The sequence below is a fragment of the Diplotaxodon limnothrissa genome, linkage group LG6 (genome assembly GCF_057381915.1).
Source record: "Diplotaxodon limnothrissa isolate DT_005_m linkage group LG6, D_limnothrissa_male_GT1.1, whole genome shotgun sequence".
NCBI classification, from domain to species: Eukaryota; Metazoa; Chordata; class Actinopteri; order Cichliformes; family Cichlidae; genus Diplotaxodon; species Diplotaxodon limnothrissa.
The window spans coordinates 29455964-29478708 of NC_140601.1; the positions used below are offsets into that span (position 1 = coordinate 29455964).

The 22745-nt window shown below is 41.0% G+C and overlaps 2 protein-coding genes across 3 annotated transcripts in view; one reads left to right on the plus strand and one right to left on the minus strand.

The window, feature by feature from the left end:
• Window positions 1–3560: 3560 nt before the first annotated feature.
• lg6h19orf67 (linkage group 6 C19orf67 homolog) lies at window positions 3561–9205 on the minus strand. 2 transcript variants are annotated; one of them, XM_085356111.1, is made up of 8 exons: window positions 9159–9205; window positions 7945–8078; window positions 6191–6359; window positions 5975–6119; window positions 5360–5460; window positions 4006–4179; window positions 3761–3901; window positions 3561–3684 (listed from the first exon to the last, which is right to left on the minus strand). In XM_085356111.1, exons 1-8 carry the CDS (start codon window positions 9203–9205, stop codon window positions 3561–3563), a joined length of 1035 nt encoding a protein of 344 aa, XP_085212237.1. The 2 variants fall into 2 exon arrangements, with proteins under 2 accessions (XP_085212237.1, XP_085212238.1); XM_085356112.1 differs by lacking the exon at window positions 9159–9205 and having other exon boundaries at window positions 6191–6368; window positions 7945–8041.
• Window positions 9206–11198: 1993 nt separating this feature from the next.
• pkn1a (protein kinase N1a) overlaps window positions 11199–22745 on the plus strand; it is a 64363-nt gene continuing 52816 nt past the window's right edge. Inside the window, exon 1 of the mRNA XM_085356113.1 lies at window positions 11199–11350. Coding sequence (XP_085212239.1) covers window positions 11330–11350 — 21 coding nt within the window. The 5' untranslated portion in view covers window positions 11199–11329. The remainder of the gene's footprint in view (window positions 11351–22745) is intronic.

Consider the following 22745-nt stretch of genomic DNA (forward strand, 5'->3'; position numbering starts at 1 on the left):
CGCACTCTTTATTTTTTTTAGACTTTCTTTGAATCTTGTTTTTCTTCCAAACTACTGAGTATGTCTACTTACTGGGGGCTTTGAAAGCAGCTAAAATTCAGAGCTGTGGCAAAAAGTGACCAATGTTATTTTTAAGAGATGGAACCACTGCCCCGAGTTAATTTCAGAGATGATGGTTTTTCTTCCTGTACTGTGAAAACAAGCACAAACAAAACTGTTACCAATGTTTGGTGGTGCTACAGTTGAATTATTGGCTGGTTCTCCAAACACGTTGCTGTTAATTAATGCAAAAAGGTTAATGAGTAAGACTCTCAGGCAGTATTTAAGATGGTAAATTAAACTAAATGGACTGAAAAGGTGAAACGTCTTTAGGTAAATATTTAAAATTCTTCTCTGCAAGTAGGAAAAATGTTCATTGCCAACACTATAAAGAGAAATGTATCCATAGCGTCAGTTACCGTATGTTTGGTTGTATTTCTATGCTCGTTTATTTTTACTATTCTGAATGAGAAAAGGGATCAGATTAGAGCCCGAGCTGAAAGGACAGCAAGGACAATTTTAAAGAAAACAAACAAACAAATCAACCAATGTCAAATTTTTGAATTGCCAAACATTAGTCTTAAAATTCTAAATCAGTCAGGCTTGACTGATATTCAAACCCGATTTTTAGGTCTTCTTTAACGTGCATGTAAAACCAGGCAAGACTGAAGAACAGGACCTGAGCTGTGACACCGCCTGAGAGCCTCCGCTGAAAGCCTCTCACTCTGCAGGCGAAGAACCCGAGCTTCATCTCTGCCGATGAAACTCAAGCAGATGAGCACAACCTGACGCCGCACGCTGAAACTCAGCACCTCACTTACCTCTCGCACAACTCTAAACACCAACTTTACACACTAGAACATCACACACCTGAAACCATACGATCACTAACAGACTCCCATCATGCACCACATCTATTGACTGACAGGGTGGAACTGGACACTGTTGCTGAATCTCTGTACTCACGCGCACACAGTGCCAAACAGCAACTGCTGATCCCAGTAAGGCAAACTGTTCCTCACTTGAACCTGCGAATTTTTTTTTTTTTTTTTTTTTTTTTTTTTTTTTTTTTTTGGTTGTGTGGGGGTTTGTTTTTGTTTTTTTTTTTTTTTTTTAAATCAAAGCCATACCTGTTAATTTGTTTGTGTTTACATGCATCATCATCACTTTAGGTAAAAGTGGGAACACACTCAGATTGCACTTAATTCAATTCCTTAGTGTTTTAAATTTTTACCCGTTCAAATCTAGTTATTCTTGAGGCCTAGACGTCCCTGTTGTCCTATTTTAATGTAAGTTATTCCAGATTGAGGTAAAAGAAATCGTTAGATTAGGACAAGATGAAGGAAATGATGTCAGTCTGAGCTGCTCAGATCGCATTTCCTCACCAAAGGTCAGTACAACCTGTGGTCTGTGCAACCCCTTTGAAACACTGGAATCAGGTTTTAGTAAGCTTGTGTTCTTATCATTATTATCATTGTTTAGAATGGACAGAACTGGTTAGTGTTTAAATGCTTTTGCAGGATCTGTAGCCCAACGTTATATTTAAAGTCTTCCTTAGGTTCTCATACTTGCGTTGCTTCAGTGACAGACTGCATGCTTTAAGGCCAGCTGTCAGATGCAGATTCAACGCAACCACTGAGCTCTGGGTTTAACCGACACTGCTGTGAGGTGCGAGGAGATGTTTAAAAGTGCCATATGTTGATGTCCGTTTGTGTTTAATTCTGCTTCTAGTTGTGAATCTAAATGGAGGGCTCATAAATCTGGCACTCGTCGCCCCTCCCCTCCATCCACATCCTGTTGAGTCAGTTCTTGGCTCGCTGCCTTGGCCTTTCCGCTGTGGATCAGTGGCATAAAGACCGAATTGTGTTTGATAATGGAATTCAAAGCAGGGACCCGAATATTAAACCGCAGACTGAGACTCGATGTTCGGTACTTTTGCCCTTTCCCACGATTGGCTCCAGCAGAGAGTCCGCCACATGTTCGAGCGTATTCTAAAGTTTGCATTCCTGCAGCTCCAGGTGGGGAACACGTGGCGCTCAGTATTTTTTATGTCCTTGGTGTGTTTTCAAGTATTTGCGGGTATATCATTAAAGACTGATCACTGTAATGAAGGGATACTCCACTTTACTTTTGTACTTCAGAGTTTTAGAGTTATAGTAGCAGTTTTAAGAGTTATATTTAGATTTTTATTGAATAGAGAATGAAAGATGTTGAGTGTAAATGGTAGATTTTATTCTAAGTAAATTGCCTTTCTTCATGTTCAACCAACAGAACTAATGAGCTGAATGGTTACAAGGTCAAACTGAACACATTTCGTTATTTACTTGGGCTCAGAGTCCGTCGGTCTCATTTGCTTTGTAATTTATTGAAAATGAAGCCTGTGTGTGCTCCTTTAATGTCTTCGTGAACCGGGTGAAATGAACCGAATCGGGCCGTCTCGCTCAAGGCCCAGACCGTGGCAGCTTATTCTGAAGTGTAATGTCTTTGTTCATTTCTGTAGGCAAATCTGTGATTGTGTGTAATTATTACAATGCAATGTTTCATGTAAATAAAATGGGGTTTTTTTTAATAACACTTTGCCTTTTCTCAACATGAGCGATTACAAATTGTACAACTGTGGGAATGTTGAAAACATCAGACATGAACTCTGCAGAAATCTTTTACAACCTAAAAACCATACATGCAAACTTCACAGTATTGAACAACTTCACCTCCTCAGGTTTTCAGGCGCCTCTGTGTTTTTACAGCTAACAAAAGTAGAACAGTTTCTCTTCTGATGTCCAGATGCAAACTAAAAGACACTGAACCTTCTAACAGCTGGACATTCTAGGGTTCGTGCGCAACAGGCTTTGTCTACTTTAAAATATGATGGCATGTGCACTAATAGAGACACGACCTATTTACAGCCCCTTCAGACATGCACCGCTTTCCCAGAGTTCCCACAGATGTGTTTAAGACGCTGTCCTTTTATTTTTAAGGTTAAGGATTGGTTTCCAGATGTCATCTGAACAGCTCAGCTTCAGGTCTAAAGGTGCCTCCTGGTCAATTGCCATCAACAGCTGTGATGCTAATATGACTGAAGTAAATGTAGTAGGATTTGTTTATGCCGAGTCACAGTAGTACAAGACTCTAGATGTCGATATGGGTTAATCAGATGAGCAGAGAACAGCCTCTTTATTGTTTGCAGTAACGTTAAAGCATGTCCACTCTCAGCCCGTCTGGGTGGGGCAGGACACAACTCTCAATCACTGCTGCAGGAGTGTCTGAATGAAGCGGTGAACGTAAAAGTAGCATGCCTGAATGCAGTCGCTGTGACCAACCAGTGAAGTGGTCACGTATCGCAAACAACACGGAAACACACAAATACTTAATTCTTGCTCTGACGTCCAAACTGAAACTAGATGTTCAAACGTCTCGCATCAGCTGGATGCAGATGAATCGGCAACACGCTGCATTCAACGTACTTTAAACCTTGAACAGTTTCTTAGGTCTTGTATAAGGCACCAAAACGATGCTCGTTGCTAATCTGTCTCCAGAGTCAAAAGCAGCTTCATCAGGGAGTCTGTAGCCTTGCAGCTAGACGGCTCGTCCTCACCCAGAAACAAGAGTCTGTGGTAGTTGGCCAGAGGGACCTCACACAAGATCCTGAGACATGAACACAGATGAGTCAGAAAATCCTAATTGGGGACACAGCTCAGAGTTTTCATAAATAGCAGCCTACCAGTCATTTATATCATCTGAGTTGGGATCCGGGTCCACCTGCACCCAGCGACCAATGGACCAGATCCCCTTCAGATCATCATGACTGCAGCTATCATCAGCCTCTCTGTGTGGCCTGAAATCCTCACAGCACAGGAAGTAGCTTGAAACCCAGGAATGACACATGAAAGGTGAGAAGTTTTAATGACTTAAAGTGAGCAAGAAATAGGAAACGGAACATGGAGATGCTTCAACATCCAGACTCACTAATCAGTTTCTGCCTCTTTCTCTTCATCGTTGTGGAGTTTCTCCACGTTCCAGCGCATGCGTTTGTACAGCCCCGTGTTGACCTGGGAGAGGTACGGCGTGGGTACACAGTAACGGAAAACGGTCAGCCTCAGGTGGCCGAGCTGACTCTGGCCGATGCAGAACTGAGACACGCTGGGAACAAAAACGCAAAAGACGTTGATGTTCAGAGTGAAAGGTTTATAGCAACAGTCACAGTGTTGGGGTTGTGCAGAGAAGACGAAAATGATGGGAGTATTAAAAAAAAGAATCACAAAATGCTGATTCTCAACAGTAGGTTCTGCACGCAGGTGCAAAGAAAATGTGAAGTAATCTGTAGGACAGGGAAGAAATGTGACCACATGAGGTTTAAAATTATTACAGGTTTATGTGTGACAGCTAAACAGTACTAGATATAAAATGTGGACATGAGCAGAAACAACAGGAGGATGAGGATTTGGAGAATCATAAGTTAGTCACATTGATAACTTGTAATGACGTAACAGTTTCAAAAGTTTAAATAAATACATCAGTGGCATGAATGTCATGGTAAATTTTGGCTTTTTTTATTATAGAATCGAACTGTTCTTTTTCCAGGGTGGAATAATTGCACCGTATACATCTTCAGTAACAATTGGGTGCACAAGTTTGAATTTATTTTGGATTGACTCTAATCCATACAGAGTCAAAGTATACATACATTCCCGCTAATATGCTCATGGAATAATTCTGGCTGGATATTGGCTCCAGCAGTTTCATGGCAGGCTTGAGCTTTGCTGGCTCCTGGATGGTTCCTGAGCATCCTAACCGATCCCATCTGTGGGTGACCGTTTGGGTCTGCAGTTAGAAATGGCTCCAAAAGAAGACCTTCCTGACTTCTATAAATCTACAATTCTCCTCCTTAGATCTTCAGAGTTCCTCGGACTTTCTCATTGTTCTAAATCCAATGTGTGCTGTCCAACAAATCGTTTTTATGCAGCAAAGAGAAACTACCAGTTTTAGTCAATCATGATCACTAACACAAGGTTAATGTGTATTAGTCAGGCTTGGCCTTGTCAAGTTAGAGTTCATTATAGAATCTCCATCTCCACTTATTACAGGGCTTGAGTGAGTTAATTTATATTTTTTGACTTTAGAGAAAATCCAAAATAAATTCAAACTTGTGCACCCAATTCTTGAAAAAGAACGGTTCAAAATTTTAAAAGCATGACATTCATTCCCATAATGAGTGGATGCAAACTTCCACCCACAACTGTAGCTCGATAAGACTAAATTCTGCTTCATAGTACAAACACACCGTAAACAAAAGCAAGTATTCGTTTGCATAAGCGTGCACCTTTGGGGCTCCTTCTCATCCAAACTGAGAAGATTGTAGCTGGAACACCTCAGCAGCATCTGCTCCAACTTGTCACACAGCTGCTGTGAGAAGTCCAACAGCTGCACACACACATACACACAGTTTAGAGTAAATATAAACCACAAAATTTTCAAGTTGTAGACACACACGGCACCGATACACCTTCCGCTCGGGCAGTTTGTTCCAACAGCTGATGCACACACTGTTCTGAAGCGACTGACCACAACAACATAGGATTCATTTCTTATATGAAGTGCAATAAGCTTTCTGTCAAATACATAATTTAACTACTCAACAGATGAACCTGTTGCTTCCAATCAAAGTCAACTACAGTGGTGCGAAAAGTGTTTGTTGCCTACATGATTTCCTTTATTTGAGATTTTCAAATCAATTTAATTAACAAGTAAACAAATGTTTTTTCTAAATGCAGGTGTTTATCATCAAGAGGAGGTGGGGGGGGTAAAAAAAACCCCTACAACTTCAGCAATGTTTATGGTGTTTGAAATTCCTTTTAGCTTGCAATCTGAGCATGGTAACTTTCCAAACTTTTCATATGCATGAGGAAAAAAATGCTATAAAACTGTGAAAATTTACCCTTGTGCAACTCTCAGCTGGCAGAGGGTTGCTTTGGGACACGATGCTTCTGGTTAGGTGTTCCAGGTGGTTAAAGAAAGGCTGACAGGTGTACAGGAAATTCTGCACAGCAGTAACTACAGTGTCCCTGCTTACACACTTCTGCCTGCCAGGACACAAAAAACCTTCATGATACAGAGAAATGACCAAAATGAGTGCAACAAAGCAGGAACCTACCCCTGGATGAGGCAGTCAAGTAAGCAATCTGTTTTGCTCAAGAAGAACTGGAGCTGCAGCCAGATGCTTTTCTCAACCTGGCTCAAGTCTGGGCTGCTGCAGCACCCATATTTACCACAGGATGGCGCCACAGCAACGTCAGCTAAAAACGATAGTTGCTTCTCCGCCTCTGAAACACCTAATCATGTGCATAAACACAGAGAACAGCATGATGATGATCGCTTCACAGTGTTCTTTCATTAAGGTTTAATATTTTCTGAAAAAGAAATACAAGAATTAGAAACTTTGGAGACAGAGATATTTTTAGAGTAATGCTGACTGCAAAGAAAGCCATTACCAAAAACGTCTCCATACTGTTTACTACATGATGGAGAGGCTGATGTTCTCCTGTAGGTTTAAACCACATCAATTTACAGGGTTTTGGATCAGACTGGAACGATTTCATTTTGATTGGTTTGTTTCTTCAAATGTTTATGAATTTATGAAAGAAAAATTATAAAAGTAACAGTAAATTAAAAGGGTTGTTAGATGTTTATTTACATTTTATGTTGTTTTTTAAAATTGGTTTTCTTTTCTTGAATTAGTATTATGTTTTTTCCGATTCATTATTTATTCATTTTCTACTTTTTATTTTTTTAGGAGAAAAACCATGCACGCCTGTGATCAAAACCATTTTTCACTTTATATTTATTACTAAACATTTAAAAGAATTTTACTAAACCATAAAATGAATGGTGCACATGTGCTATACCCACATAAATTAAAACATAATAGAAAACAGCTGCACAGATGATAGTAAAACACCTCTTTATACAGCCTCCTGTGTTCCAGTCTCTACATCACTTTTGTGGTGCGATTACACTAAAACAAATGTGTAACCGTGATGTTCCTACAAATTCATGTATCGATCAGCTGACTCTAACTTTATGTCCAAACTACTCAAACTGAGCTAATGCACTCATTTCTAATCTCTCCTGCTCACTCTGCCTCCTGTCATTTTGCTAATGCTGGCGTCTCCAAACCATACATCATAGCAGGTCTCACTACCATAATGCAACTTTATCACTCTTTCTGCTTCTCCAAACAGTCATCTCGACCCACTCCACCCTCCAATCACTGTCTGCTTCACCTTTCTTGTGCACTATCCATTAAATTGGATGGTTGAACCCAGATATTTCAATTCAGCTACCTTTACTTACTGTCCTTCTTGTATCTTCACTGTTACACCTCAGACTCATGTATTCTGTCTCGCTTCTATTGACTTTCATTCCTCTTCTCTCCAGAGCATACCTCCACCTCCTCCTCATTAATCCATCTGTTATTCCTACCACACACCTGTATTCATACATGTCCTGCTGGCCAGCCTTGTAATCCTCTATCAAGGCACCGACAGCAAATTCTTAGTAGTGCTCTTTGTCATCATTAAACCATACTGGCGATCAGCGATTGCCACCTCTCTCCTTAAACTAGCTTAAACGATTCTTTCCCACAGCTTCATAGTATGTCTCATCGGCTTTATCCCTCTGTTGTTACTACAGCTCTTACACTTTTGTTCTTGAAAATAAGTACCACTTCTTCCCCGTTTCTTCCTCTAACTCTCCAAAACGGTGTTAAACGGTGCCCTCTCTTTTAAACATCTTCATACCTCCACAGGTATGTGATCCGGACCAGCCACCTGCCCACTCTTCATCCTCCTCCTAACAGCCAATTTTCTTTTGCACTGACATGTACTACAGTGTCTTCTACCCTCTGACCTGTATATGTGCCGATTTGCAGACGGTCCTTGCCGTCTGAATCCTGTAGATCCAGATCCAGGTGTTGCCCTGATGCTGACACTTCAGTGACCGACATGCTTCCCGCTGCAGGCAAGTGGACGTTAACTGAACAGCTGCTGAAAATCAAACTACATTAGAGAAGCATTTCTGGCTTTGCCACAGGCATCACGAGTGAACTCTTTACTAACGTCCTGCTAATTCACGATAACACAGCGATCTAGCTAGCTATGAGACGCAAACACGAAAAGAAAGTGAAATTTGGCAGCAAAATACTGTTTTTATTAGAATTAACGAAAATGATTGTTAAATGTTATGCTGGGATCGCCCCAGCTCACTAGCACGTTTACTGGGAGCCGGCGTTTACCATTAACAACTTCGCTAGCTTAGCTGTTAGCCGTTACCCTTCTTTTGCACGTCAGCCTCTTGTCCAAGGTCAAAGGTCCCTGCCTAGCAACAAAAAAGTAAATAAAAAAAAATAAATCACGTAAAGTTATAAGCTTCACGATTTTACACTGCCTGCAATTGTGCGTTTTCTTTATTTTTCTTTATTTTTTAATTTAATTTTTTATTTGACACTGAAAAGCAACAGAACAAAACCACATAAATGGGTCTCTGAGTCAAAATTTCCACCTAATAAATTGAAATTTCAAGATATCTTGAAATTCCGAATTAACTTTCGAGATACTTAATTCATAACTGAAAATTTTGACTCAAGTCCCTGAGACTTGGTTTAACTTTTATTTAATTTTTTAATTCATTATTTTCCCTGTGGCAGAAAGAAACCGATTTTTTTTTCTTTTTCTCCTGCAGCACAAATATGCTAAAACAGATGCGCTGGAGCAAATGATAGCTGATTATTATTGATTTTATGCCACATATTTGAATTATTGTTATTGTGAAATTGGGGGAAATCTTAAACTAACACTGAAACTAATACAAATCAAACTGAAAATGAACAGTTTCTACAGTTGAAAACTAAAGTGAAACTTTCAATGCGGCTCTGGAAAATGACTGAAACTAAACTAAACTGAAACCTAAATACTACTACTACTAATAATAATAATGAAAACAAATTGAAAACACTACATTTTAATAGGTCCTCTTTAAACATTTGTTTATAGGCAGATATCAGCCAATATGACAAATACCAATATAAAACTAGTGCTTGCATTTCAAAGCTTGTGCAAATACACCTAATTTTGTTTTCAGTCCCTCCTTCATACAGAGAGAGATTAACCATCATGCCGTGCTCTGTTAGCAGATATCACCGAGATAAGAAAAGTTTTTCATAACCTAAATAACTCCACCCCTCAGAACAACTGGACTAAAACATCTGTGTGGAAATTTTAACAGTTTATTACAGACATCTGTTTGCCTTATCATGAGTTATTGCTGCCTTTCACTGCTCGAGTCAGCTCTTTGATGACCGTAGGTGACTCAGCTGTATTAAGTTTATCGTTATGAGCCTACACATTTAACATATATTTAGGATATGGTATGTGAGTCCTCTGTCCCTGCTCTTGTCCTCTGCCCCCGCTGAAAGATTTTCATGATGCAAATGAGATATGCAAATGTGCATCAGTTTATCTTTGTTAAATCTAACACAGACACCCACTCACACCACCCTAACATCAACTGACCCTGTCATGAGCTTCTCTCTCCCACACGCAGGGTTTGTATTACATTATTATTAACATTTCTGCTCAATGAGAGAGTATCAGCCTGTTAAACAGGTGGGCCTCCATAGCTGTAAATCTGGGTTTTTTTATGGCTTTTCAAAGGCAAGGTTTTTCTTTATTGATGTAAACGTGAAAGTGGGATGGCTAATGGTGTGTTATAATCTGTATTATGTGTTGTTCCAATGGCAAATTACTTGTCTTCAGACACTTGAGACCTGTAGTTTTGGTCATAAAGGGCTGGAAGTGGTCAGCAGCAATACTGGAGTAAGCTGGGGTGTTTAAATGATGCTCTTTCGGTACAAAGGGGCCCAAAGTGTGCCAAGAAAATATCCACCACAAAATTACACCACCACTACCAGGCTGAGCTGTTGATAAGGGGCAGGATGGATCCACGGTTTCATGTTGTTTTACGCTGACCGTTTGGGTGTTGGAGCAGAAAATAAGACTCGTCAGACCAGCAAATTTCATCCAAATTTTCTGATGCCCAGATAATTTGGGGTGAGACTGTGCAACTTTTAGCCTCAGTTTCCTGTCTTTAGCCGACAGGAGTGTTAGTTTCCATTTAATATTATTTATAAAACAATATATAATAATCAGGTACCTTCAGGCTGAAGTTGTACTGCGGTTGTTATTCTTCATTTTTCGGTGAGACAGGCTGTTGTACATACTGATGTAGATCTATTTTGTTTATGTATTTGTGTGTATTTACTGAATAGAATCACCATGAGGCAGGTAAAGGCTCTGCGTGCTTTACAAATTCAACAGTTGGTTCATTACAAGGTAACAAGCAGCGCTGCAGCATGTCACATGACCTATCCTGCGCGCCCCCGCTGCCCCGCTCTGGACCAATGAGCAGCCCGGTCGATTTGGAAGGGCGTCGGGAGCGCGCGGCCGGGGTCTCGCGTACAAGTGTTGCGTGCTGCCGCTTTGCCGTCAGTTAACCGCTGCCTGGATGTCTCACGGCGGGTGAGGCTGTCCATCTCGAGCGGCAAAACAAAGAAGGAGCTCTTTTGTGGTGTTTTTTGACTTGAGCCCAGAGTGGGATGTGTAACGCCCAGGTTAGCTTCCCGCTGTCCTGGGTTTGCGGCTGTGTGAAGGACTGACAGGCGGGTTTTTTCTTCTTGTAAGGCATGTGATAAGAGAGAGGAGGCTGTGAGGCGTGTTCACGGATGTAACCGGGAGCTGGGGAGAGGGAAGACGGGGGATCTCCTCTGGTTTCATGTCGGCTGTGGATGTGACCGTTCAGCAGGGACGTGCTGCTGGATTTTTAGCTGTTGAATGGCAGATACTCACAGAAGAGGATGGTGATGAATGACTGCGGAGCTCAGTAGTTTGCAGTTATCTGAATGACTTGTGTCTCTTGTTAAAACGCGCACACACGGTGGAGCCGTTTTGATTGTTCGTGGAGTGGAGTGGGGGCTAACGCTGGTTAAACAACACAGGGTGGATCGGTTCAGGCGCGGCCACAGGCGGACCTACAATGCGGATTACCCCTTGACTGTTTGCCTTTGTGTTATTACACATTTGCCTGAAGTTGAGATAAGACTCGCAGGCCTATACGAGTATCTTTTCTTATTTTATTGTCTTAAGAAAGGAGACATCGCGTTCATCTGTGGGCCGAATCCCCACATGTGCACAAGTTGTCCGTGAATCTGCACGGACTGAAGGCAGCAACAGGGACAGCCATGGCGAACGACTCCATTCAAGTAAGTTTTATCAAGTTGGATGTCCTGAAGCCTGCAAACGTGGTCTGAATAAAGCCAAAACTGGCTCACAGATACTCATCCTTTGAAATCCAGACATTTCTGTTGACACAAGTTGTGTGAAGCCAAAATAGCTGTTTTAACTTTTTAAGTTAAGCAGTATTGTTTTTTTTATAGAAAGTTTCCCCCTACAAATGTAACGAGAATAGTGGATTTAACTGACCCATGTTTTGTTAAAATTTGGCACAAATTTCCACAGGATCTTAGAGCCTAAGATGGGTTTTCCAAAGCTCAGAAACATGAGCTCATTCTAACATTCGAGTCTCCCAATCAATTGTTTGGTGAAAAATTAGTAGTTGGTGATTGCTATTATCTTAATTGATTATTGGTGGTGGCTTGGTGCTGGAGGCCATTAATGGCCCCCGTACCACACTGTAAGAACCAACAACCTGTCAGTATAAGTGGAAATGGATAGTTTGCTTCTTGTTAATAATGTATGATGGGTCCACTGTCTGGTCCTGCAAAGAGCTTGTGCAGAGATCTCCTGCACCTTGCTTTGTTTGGCTGTTTGCTGTGACCTGGTGAAGCTTGTTTTGTCCAAAGCTTTGTTGCTTTCATAGTGTTGTGTGTGTGTATATAGGAAAGGCAGGTGCATGCAGGCACAATACTGGTGTTTGCTGTAAAACAACACTCACTATTTCCAGCTGCCTTGAGGCATCACTTGAATGTGAATGCTTTAGCAAAACAGGAAGGAGTGCTTAGTTTGCATTTACAGGGAATAGGTGTGTGCTGAGTTAAAGAGAAACATGATTTCCTGAAGTGGCGTTTAGGTAATGAGTTAATTGCTTTAAGTCATCTAGGCTGAAACTGAAGAACATGAAGGGGGCAGATAAGTTTTATGAGATTCATACACACTGGATTTGAGAAGCTGTTGACATTTAGAGCTGTGTGTCAGCTGATGTACAAGCCTGGAGCTGCGTGCAGCTGAGAAATGGGTGTGTCCGTGTCGTCACGCAGATGACGTCGGTGTACAGGTTGTCTACTACTTTGAATTCCTATTTGTAATTTAGGAACGTTAATGCCAATTATTCACGGCTGAAAAATTGGCATTGGTTTACTCTGTAATTAGAGGTTTGGAACGTATGCAAGTGAAAATACAGAAGATGAAGAAGATAATAGAGGTGATAGCTCCAGAACAGACGGGCTCCTTGCAATAATAATGAAATATGAAATTTATAATCAGTGTGCAAGTCTACGAGTTCCTGTTGCCATAAAGTGTTGACTAAACTCAAATGTTGTTTGCCCACATTCTGTCATTTCACCCATGCTGCCACTTCCCTCCAGTACATTATAACCAAATAAGGTGTGTTGATCTGCAAACGCATTCATGGATGCAGGCACACATGAGAACTCGTGCTCTCACTGGATTTTGAGGGTTACCTGGTGACAAAGCTTGTAGTTTTCCTCCAGTAGCTAGGTTGTTGCCCATGGGGCCTGTACTATGAGGGAAGTTCAATAAACCCAAGACAGCTTTTTCTCTTAACTAGCTTCACTTACACTAACATGGATCATCAGGCTAAGCAATCACACAAAGGTGGTTATCCACATTTTACAGGAGGTAAATGGGAAATGGACTGGTTCTGCTATAATAATAATAATAATAATAATAATAATAATAATAATAATAATAATAATAATACATTTTATTTATGAGCGCCTTTCAAGTCACCCAAGGACACTTTACAATAGGATATAGCTATAGCTCTTTTCTGTTTTATTACTCAAAGCACTTCACACAACAAATGTCATTCACCCATTCTTACAAGCACTTTTTATATTCTTAAGTGCTTTCTGTGTAACATTCACGCTCTGATGGATGAATGGAAGAGGAACTTGAGCTTAGGATCTTGCCAGACATGGAACCACCAACCATCCAATTAATAGATGCCAAGAGCCACCTCCTCGCCTCCTTCCTGTTGACATACTAAAGTATTTCCAAGTGAGCTGAGAGACATGCTCTCTCCATTGTGTCCTTACTGAGTCTGCCCACAGTAGGAGAAGCCTGAGACACATCATCTAAGAAACATTCATGTAGCTATTCTGATTAAATCCCCAAAGACTACTTTCCAATTCAGAAACCCCTATAAAGAGGAATAAAACAAGAGACTGTTAGTCTGCCAAATACAGAGTTCCTGTGGTCCCATCAAACAGCCAGGCCAGAGGGGTTCACTATATGGGCGTAGGGATTTGATGCTATGTGGCTTGGATAGCGGCTGGGTGCCACAGTCCGAGAGGTCTGGTCGGGTAAAGATACCATTCAGTCAGAGCAGCTTGTGTTTGTGAGATGGGAAATTTAAAAAAGCAGCATGATAAATTGATGGAAAGGGGTATGGATACTAAATTGATTTAATTAAACAGTAAGTAAAGTTGCTAAAGTGTGTAAGTTGCTACACGTATCTTTATCACAGATCTATGGTCAAGAGATTTGTCTTGTGATTGTAATGTCATATCCCATTAAATGAATGAATTAATGTGTTGCTTTCAGTGTTTTATTACAGCATGTAAAACTGTTTCTGCAATTTCCTTTCAAAAAGAAAAGCTAAAAAAATTCTTTAAGTTCAGTAAGTACAAGAGAATTGCTTCTTTGTATTACGATCATGTCACTTTTAAGGCTTCTAACAATAGTACTCCTTTAAAACTACTCAAAGCCAGAAGGGAAACAAACAAAAAACAGAGTAAAGGTTGGTTTGAAGGATAAAGCATTTTCCAAGGAAAAAAGGGATTTGGATACAAAACATTTAGGAAAAGAACTTTCAAATGTTTGCGTTGGTATATCAAGTCTAATTCATCAAGAGACTAGTCTAAGAATGACTGTTAGCTACAAAGACAGCGACTTTATTAGATTTCCCCCTTTTATTTGTGTCAGGAAGCTATGAGCACCAGCATGTGTCTTTAGGAAAATGAGCCCAGTTAATTATGCTGCTTGACTACACCGTATTATGTGACTGCTTTTAAAAGCTTTCTGCCTCTTTAACCAATTCTAGCCTCGTTGTCCTTGACGTTAAAGTGCCAATACACGCACTCTGTGTCAGACGTCCTCACCGGGTAAACAACTATCTGCCCAGTCTGTTTGGCATAGATTTTTTTCTGTACTATGCCAAACAGATAGGTCTAATTTTGGTTCCCCTACTCCGCTGACCAATGTGCGAGATGTGCCATTGATTGGAATTTGTAAATTTGAATCAACCACCTAATGAGAGCGCCTACAGCTTAAAGCCAGATGTTTTTTCTGCCTCCCACAAAAGATGTGGTTATGTTTTTCTTTCTAAGAATATCGCAAGACTCCAATAATCAGGAGGCAAACAGCAGCACTAAGAGCAGTTTGATATTTCTCTGGTCTGCTGTGTACATGTTTTGTTTTTATCATGGTCTCAGGAGATTTGGAGTCTATGGAGAAGGATGGTCAGTAAAAGAAGGAAAACAGAAGGAGATCTAGACATGGACTTGGGTCTTTGATCTTTTCCAGTAAAGTTGAAAAGGGAGAGGCTACTTTAAGTGGCAACCGCTTCAGCAGAATTGGAAACCCCCTTTTGTCCACAGGAGCTGATGATGATGTACTGGTGGAACTTCCTCATGTTTTCATGGAGCGGGTGCATCAGTTGGAAGCGGTCTGCGGGGCATTCATCTCTAAGTTTACCTTATATGTGCTGATGCAGGGTTTCAGCACTTGTCCAACTTCTTCAGCACTAATTGTATGACACAAAGAAATACTAGTTTTTTTCCTGCTTCCAGTGTATTAAGGGAAGCTGTTCGTATGACTAAATCTATGTAGTAGTCAGTAGACATAAGAACTGTATCAAGTCATGGCAAAGGTCTTATTTTCTTCTTTTGATTTCATTGATGTTTATTTTTGCCCTTAACCCTCTTCTTTATTATTTTTTAAACTTCTTCACTTGTTTTTTCAAACAGACACATGTAATATTTGAGCCTTATTTCTAATGGCTACTGAGGTACATTACCTTAAAGTTTGTAGCTTTTGTCCTAGGTAGTAAAACACCTTTGTGTAGTCAGGACATGGCAGGTCTCCAGGCTTCCTAGTTGATGCATAAATCAGTCTGTTTCTTTTTTATTTTATGGGGTTTCCATTTTCAATCTTCATCTTTAACCAACACAGACTGAAGTAACTTAACTTGAGTTATCTTATCACCTCTCTAAGGATTTATTTGTTCAGATATGCAGAACTCCTCCACAAGTCCTGCAAACACGTCTTGATGTGTAAAGTTCCTGGAGTTCCCCTCTTAAGTTCCCATTTTTGTACATCAGAGGCAGGCAGTGAAGCTCTACAACCTTCCCCTGGTGTGCCGCTTGTTTGCCCCCACAGGAAAACCATGTGAAACAGCCCCAATAGAAGCCTGAATCCAACTGCGTCACACTTCCCTGCGAAGGTTAGAAGGCGGACAATAGTGGAGTCGAGGGGAGATGTGTCACTTCTTGTATGTGGATGGATCTGTTGCGTGGAAAATTTTGAAAATCCTGTATTTGTTCATTAATGACAAACTTCTTTTTTTTTTTCTTTTTTTTTTTTACACAATTTACATGAGCACACATTCAGGTCTAATATTTAAAGACACACACAGAGTCAGACACTCCAGGGAATGCATAGGAGAGCTTCCCATAAGCCTCACAATGACGTAAGGAGACAGTTATGCACACAAAATAGACTTTTCTCAGCCCCGTGGCCATGTAGGCAGACAGAATCCACAGTAACGCATCAAGGAACTGTTGAGAAACCGGAGACTCTGAGAGGAAATTAATATCCACATTCATTTTCATAGCAGGCCTCTCAGTTTAATAAAACAATGTGGACTAATGGGGTCATGTACTCCCTATCATGTGATGTATTCACTCGCATGAATGTTTCTGTTTTTAGGCTTGTAACACATGATCAGAACCTCCTACCAGCTCTACTGCATGTCTGCCTAATCTCATCTGACCTTCGTGGAATTTTATAGCATCTACAAAACCATTAACACTAGTTGTTTCTACTGAGAAGTCAAAGGTCAAATGAGTGTCATCAGAAGCGTTAGCAATTCAAACCAGTTTGACGATGATTAAAATGAGGTTTTAAAAGCCCACCAACGCTATTCCTCTACCACACATAATCCATGTTTCAATCATAGGAAGTATAAAACATGGATGTAGCCACCATGGTGTGAGACATTGGTTTTGGAGAGCCAGACTAATAAAAACTGTCATCAGAACTGAGGCACTGACTTCTTAGTGTCATGTGGTGGTTTGAGTTGGAACATCTGTCAAAAATGTGGTGACGCCCCTAACTCTTTTTTTAAGGTTAATCTGAAAAGTAGAGATAATGTCCGTCTCCCGAATCCAAGCTGGGAGCTGGTTCCACAGAAGAGGGGCCTGAGATCTGAAGGGTCTGTCTCCCATTCTACTAAATATTCTAGGAACCACAGGTAAGCTCACAATATCACACCAATGGAGAGTAAAATGCTCTATTGGTGTGAGATTGTGTTATTGGGTCTCTAAGATAAGATGGGGTGTGATTGTTGTCAACTATTACAGTTGCTCTGTTTCTGCTCTCCCTATTATAGCAGCCTGCCAAAGATCTTCTCAGTTTTGTCATGCATTAAATAATTTTGTCCCTCTCACTTCTCAAATTTGTTGATCTGTTGAAATGAGTGTAAAGGAACCACATAAGAGCCAATAAACGTCTCATTAGCAGGCAAATCAGTCTTTTAACAGCGTCTAAAAATGGGGTGTTTTCATACAGTAAGTTACATGTTTGGTACTGATGGGAAAACAAAATAAGAGCTTTAATAGCACTGGCTCATTGCTTGGATCGTTGGTGCCCTGATAGGAGCATTTCAGATGGGGGCAAAGTTTTGCAAGGGCACAACAGTGGAGGGAAGAGGAGGGGCCACGGGGCGATGTGCTGATGATGAGGCTCTACGGCCGCAGCGGTACAATAGGTTGCATTGTCTGACAGTAGCAGCCCAGATCACATTCAGTTCACTATGAGTTCATTTTCCTCATCCTTGTTGGAGCGTGTTAGTGACCACACCCTCACTAACCAACCAGCCCAGCTGCCCACCCTCAGGCAAGGTATTAAAGTCCGATACTGTTAATAGTTTTTTGGGTGGAGGGGTGGAGGTGTTTGTTTTTCTTAAACTGAGAGCCTGCCTGTGTGCTTGGTAGATGTGATGAGCCGCAGCAGCTATTGTAAACTGGCGTTCCTGTCCGTGGATTTTTTTCCCCTCCCTGTTTCTTTATCTTTGTTTCACATCTTGCCTTCCCTCTGTGCAAACATCCCATAATTCCCATGACCTCATAGCGATGTACCCCTGCATTCCAGCTTCGCATGGACCCCTCCTTCTCCCCAGACGCTCGCACACAGGCCAGCGAGGCTGAGCTCACACACTGTTGTGACATCACCTATCACCCCTGGCCAGTTAACCTCCGCCAGCTTTCTGGGTGAGAACTGGGAGGGCCGGAGTGATCAGGAGTGAGTGGCTCAGGGCGGGTCACTCAATTAAAACATAAATGAAACAGACATTTCACTGCCTGTGGCTGTTTTTCGTCGCATGAGGCCAGGCCACAGATGCCGAAGTTCTGCCCTCACATCTGCATCCGTTAAAGTTGGATACCACCTCTTTTTTTAATGTCAAGTCTTTGAAGTTTCATTATACGATGGCAGTAGTTCCTCACTTTCGTGCTCATTTGGGTCCCGGCCTGGCTTGTCAAAACCAGCAACCTTGCACTCGACATACCTCGACCCCTGACCCCTTCCTCATTATGGCAGTGCCCAGGGCCCCTCGGGACACATACATCGATCCCAGCCTCATCGGTCAGTCCTGCCGTGCAGTTTAAACAGCCACTCAGTTACGTTAACTGTCTCTGAACCTACCAGAGGACACTTTATATATTTAGAACAAACTCAGTCTTTGCTGAAACAATCAGGGAATTGGGACGGACAACTGAATGCATGGCTGCTGTGATGTTATCCTAAGGATTTGTGCTTTAAAGTGTAGGTTACAATCCTTCTGAAAGAACTCGAATAGCAAATAAACCAAATAATTTAGTCTGCCTTAAACTGTGGTGCATTTAAAACCCAACGCTGAGCTTGCGTCTAAAGGTCAGAGACCTTTGTTTTTAGGAAAAATAAATCAACAGAGAGCATTATGCTGTAATCTCTGGTGTTGCCGGAGGGAGAGTGTTTCAGGGAAATGCGCTCTTCCTCTAATAGGATAAGATATTTGGAGATTTAAGCTGATGCAGTTTTAGAGTTTTGATTGGTTCTGAGGAGAAATAATCAGGAAATGGAGTGTTTTATGTGTTGTATAGTAAGCATTAGGCATGAATGTTGATGAACAAAGTGCAGGCCTGCACAAACCCTGATTGTCTCTCATGCTGCCGTCCTTAAGCGAGCGATGCTCTCATCCTCCTGTACACAATATGAAATTTAATCCTGGTGATTTTCCTCACAGCAGGGGGGCAGCTGGTAAACAGTCCATGAACAAAGCAATACACCATCAGTTAATGGAATAAGCTGGGCATGCTTCGCTGTGTGCTGTATGAGTGAGCCTCATGGGGCAGCCGGGGGATTTGCTTCCTATTAAACAAAAAGATGGCTTCTTCAGTTATTATTTTATCTGACCTTTTTTAAACAGAGTTTCTGGCACAAATGTGGGTTTATTGAGCAAGTAGTCACAAAATTGCTCTTATATGCTGATCATTTTTTTCTGTTTAAGCCAGCCTCACTGCCAGGTTGAAATCTGGTCGACTGGACACATTTGGAAAGTGGTGCTGAGAGTTCAGTACACCGCGGGTCAAGAAAATACTATAAAATGGACAAAAAAGCAAGCAAAGTAAGAAAATACCATCACAGATTTTGCATAGAAGGATGTACAGCTTTTAGAGACGTTGCCAAAAAGAGAAGAAAACACCAGCAAATACAGAAATGCTATATAGCACTAAAGTGGAAATACTGTTACCAGAAACAATTTTGTATTGTCTGTGCGTACTTGTTTGCTTTGTGTCTCCAACACTGCAGATCTGCCGTGATTTGACATAAACGTGTGGTTTAGGACAAAAGAAAGGGTGTGGGGGGACGGTCTGTGGGGATGTGGTGACGCTGTAGAAACAGATAACAGGCTGATGCTGGAGTTTCCAGAAGTCAGACTGTGGGTTCAAGAATTTTCTTTTAATTTTGTGGGTGTTATGGTCTCTACTTTTTTGGTGTGTGTGAGTGTGCAATGATTGGTCATTAAAATGACAAAAAGTGACGGCAAGATGGTGAACGTGTTGTGAGGAAATGATGGAAATGAGCAGCAGAAATGTCAGAATGTGAGACTGATGGTGGCAGATTGCTGTGTCATCTATTGTGCCTGCAGGAGAGCCTGAAACCTTCATATGGCAGATAAGATTTACTTGTTTCAGCATGATGCAACGTATGATCGGTGTCGCAATCTGTAGCGCACTTAAGTGAGACGTCTTCAGACCGAATTGACAGCCAGACATCTAATTTAGCGGCCAGCATTGGCAGAATGATGTCTCCCCCCCCCCCCCCCCCCCCCCCCCCCTTACTGTACAGTGCTAATGATCGTGATGAAATTACAGTATGTAAGGCAAAAAAACTGAGTTTATACAATACTAATGAGCTTGAAAGTCAATATTTGGTGTTGCCACCTTTATTCTTAAGCACAGCAAACTTCCTTGTAATTTCTCTTAGTAGTCTTTAGGAATAGTTCTCCAGGTTTCTTGAAGGACATCCAAAGCGCTTCTTTTATTCTGTTTTCTGTCAAGATGACCCCACATTACTTCAATAATATTGAAGTTCGGGCTCTGGGGAGGCCAATCCATGACTGATAGTTAGGGATGGGAATCAAAAACCGGTTCTTGTAGAGAATCGGTTCCCACTGTTTCAATTAATTGGAATTGTTTGCCTTTTTTGCAAAGTTACTAAGTTACTATTCTTGTGCAATTGCTACAGAATAATTTATGTTATACTTTGTTATTGCTACAGAAGAATATTTATTTTATTAATATATTACATTTACAATGTTTTTTATTCTGGGGACCCCGTGACACCCCATCAAAGAGCCGTAGGCTGTGGATCTCTTAAGATCTCACTATTGGGTTTGTAAGGCCATGTTACTCCTAAATTTCTGTCTTGTTCAAAGAGAAGATATAAAACAAAGTTCTAAGCTAATCGACCTGTGTGCTCCTTTTTTAAAAAACAAGAATCGATAAAGAATCGAATTGTTAAACAGAATCGAAAATGGAATCGCGAAAATCTTATCAATTCCCATCCCTACTGACAGTATTTACTGGATTGGCAGTGTAATTGCGATCATTGTCATGCTGAAAAATGAAGCTGTTACCAATCAGATGCTTTACAGATGGTATTGCAAAATCTGATGGTAGATTTCTGTGTTTATAATTCCATCAACTTTGATAAGATCTCCAGCACCACTGGCTGAAATGCAGTCTTAACCTCCTCTGTGTTCTACAGATGGCTCTCATTAAGACTGAAGTTCTTCTTGTGTAATTTGGCATCCCTCAGTTTTCTTTCTCTCTTCCTCAAGAAAGGCATTTTGACAGCCACCCTTTCACTATTTAGGTGGAAGGATGGTCAGCTGAAGGATCAGATCTCTGGTCCTGTGTCAGGTCGTTGCTGTTTCTCAAGGACATGACTTTCAGATCCTGTTACTCTATAAACATTTATTTGGACCTAGTTTACAGTTTTTTGTGCTTCTGTGGTTTTAGTTAACGGCGCTTTAGAAATCACCTTGTTGACACAAAAATACTGTTTTATGCCTGTCATTTTATTAATTTTGGGGAACTATGTGTTTTTGTGACTGGATGCTAGTAGGTGCTTAAAAATACTGCTTAAACATGTGTTTTTGCAAAGCTGTCTGTTATGTGTACACATAACACTGGTTAATCCCTTGAATTGGGTGCCTTTTTATTCTTGAATGATTCATAGGTCAGCATTAGCTGGAATAAGAAACCAAAACACATTCCTCTGAGGAATAAAAGGGCTGGACTGGAAATCTGTGAAAAAGCAGCCGATGTCCAAAGAAAAGATTTTCAGAAAACCTGGAGAATTGTTGCTCAAGACCAGTTAAAAATTCCAAGAATGTCCAGCTCCTTGGATGAAAAATATAAAGAAATAAAGGGTGACTCAAGACTTTTGCACAATACTGTGTATTCAGCTCTACATTCATTTTAGAAACATAACTAAACCCATTTAGGGGCAAGTGTAAATCCAGTATTCACTCTTTTAGCTCTGCTTTTCTTCTCTGACTCCTGAGGAATACAGTATCTGTCTGTATGTGTTCACCAGCCAGTGGTTAACTGATAGGTAATCTTTTAGGCTAAGAAGCGAGTGTACAGAGAGCTTTTGGAGTGTTCTCACTGAAAAGCCCCCTTAGCACAAAAACATCTCTAAGAGAACCCTGAAAGCAAACAAAGATAGTAAATTTGTGGCACAGTCAGCTGAACAGTCAGCTTAAACTCAAATCTGTTATGCACCGTGAAGCACGCTCATCGCTACAAGTGACTCGTTTTGTTTTTGCTTTGTGTTTGACTCTTAATGACATTATACGGAAAACTGATTTTTTTTTTAAGTAATCTTTCTGACAGTTGTGTTTATACTACACCAAATATCTGTATAAAAATGTATACAGATGTCTGTCAAACAATTCCCCTCATTGGCTGAATATTCTGATGCTAATCTTGGAGTCAGTTGCTACTGAGAGAGCTGGTTATGATGGTTTAACTCTCTTAAACGGGACCAACTAGACAATTTTGCTTGTCAGACTTCCTTAAAACGTATTTATTTAAGAGCTACGTAGGTCCCCTCCTCTGTGAACATCGTTGAATAATTTTCAGACATAGTACCTCGTCCTGTGAGTGTAGTATTTGCAGTGCTGTGTTAATGGTGCTCTCCACATTTCTAAGGAAACCGCCGCATGAACAAACGTTCATCACAAATGGTACTGGATCAGCAACATTTGCGAAAGTAAAGCAAGCGCCACGTTGGTCTTGCGTTATCATTTACTCCTCCTGCTGTCTCATCCCTCCTCCTTCTCCTTGCTGTGTACCAGCTGCTCCTCCAGCTTTCTTCCCCCATGTTTACCCGTGTGGCTTGTTGGCTCTAAAGAGCTGTCCTCCGCTAGGGATAATTAGAAGGAAAGCTTTTAGTTTCAAGACATCTTGTTGCTCTTAATCAGCTTAAAGCCAAGTAGACTAAACATATGTAGACATGGGTAATTTACTAAAATAATTCTTGCTACGTTATAACACCATCCTGTTGGTGTCATACACACTCTCGGTCTGTGAACATATCACCAGACTGTTGTTGGTTCGCTGCATT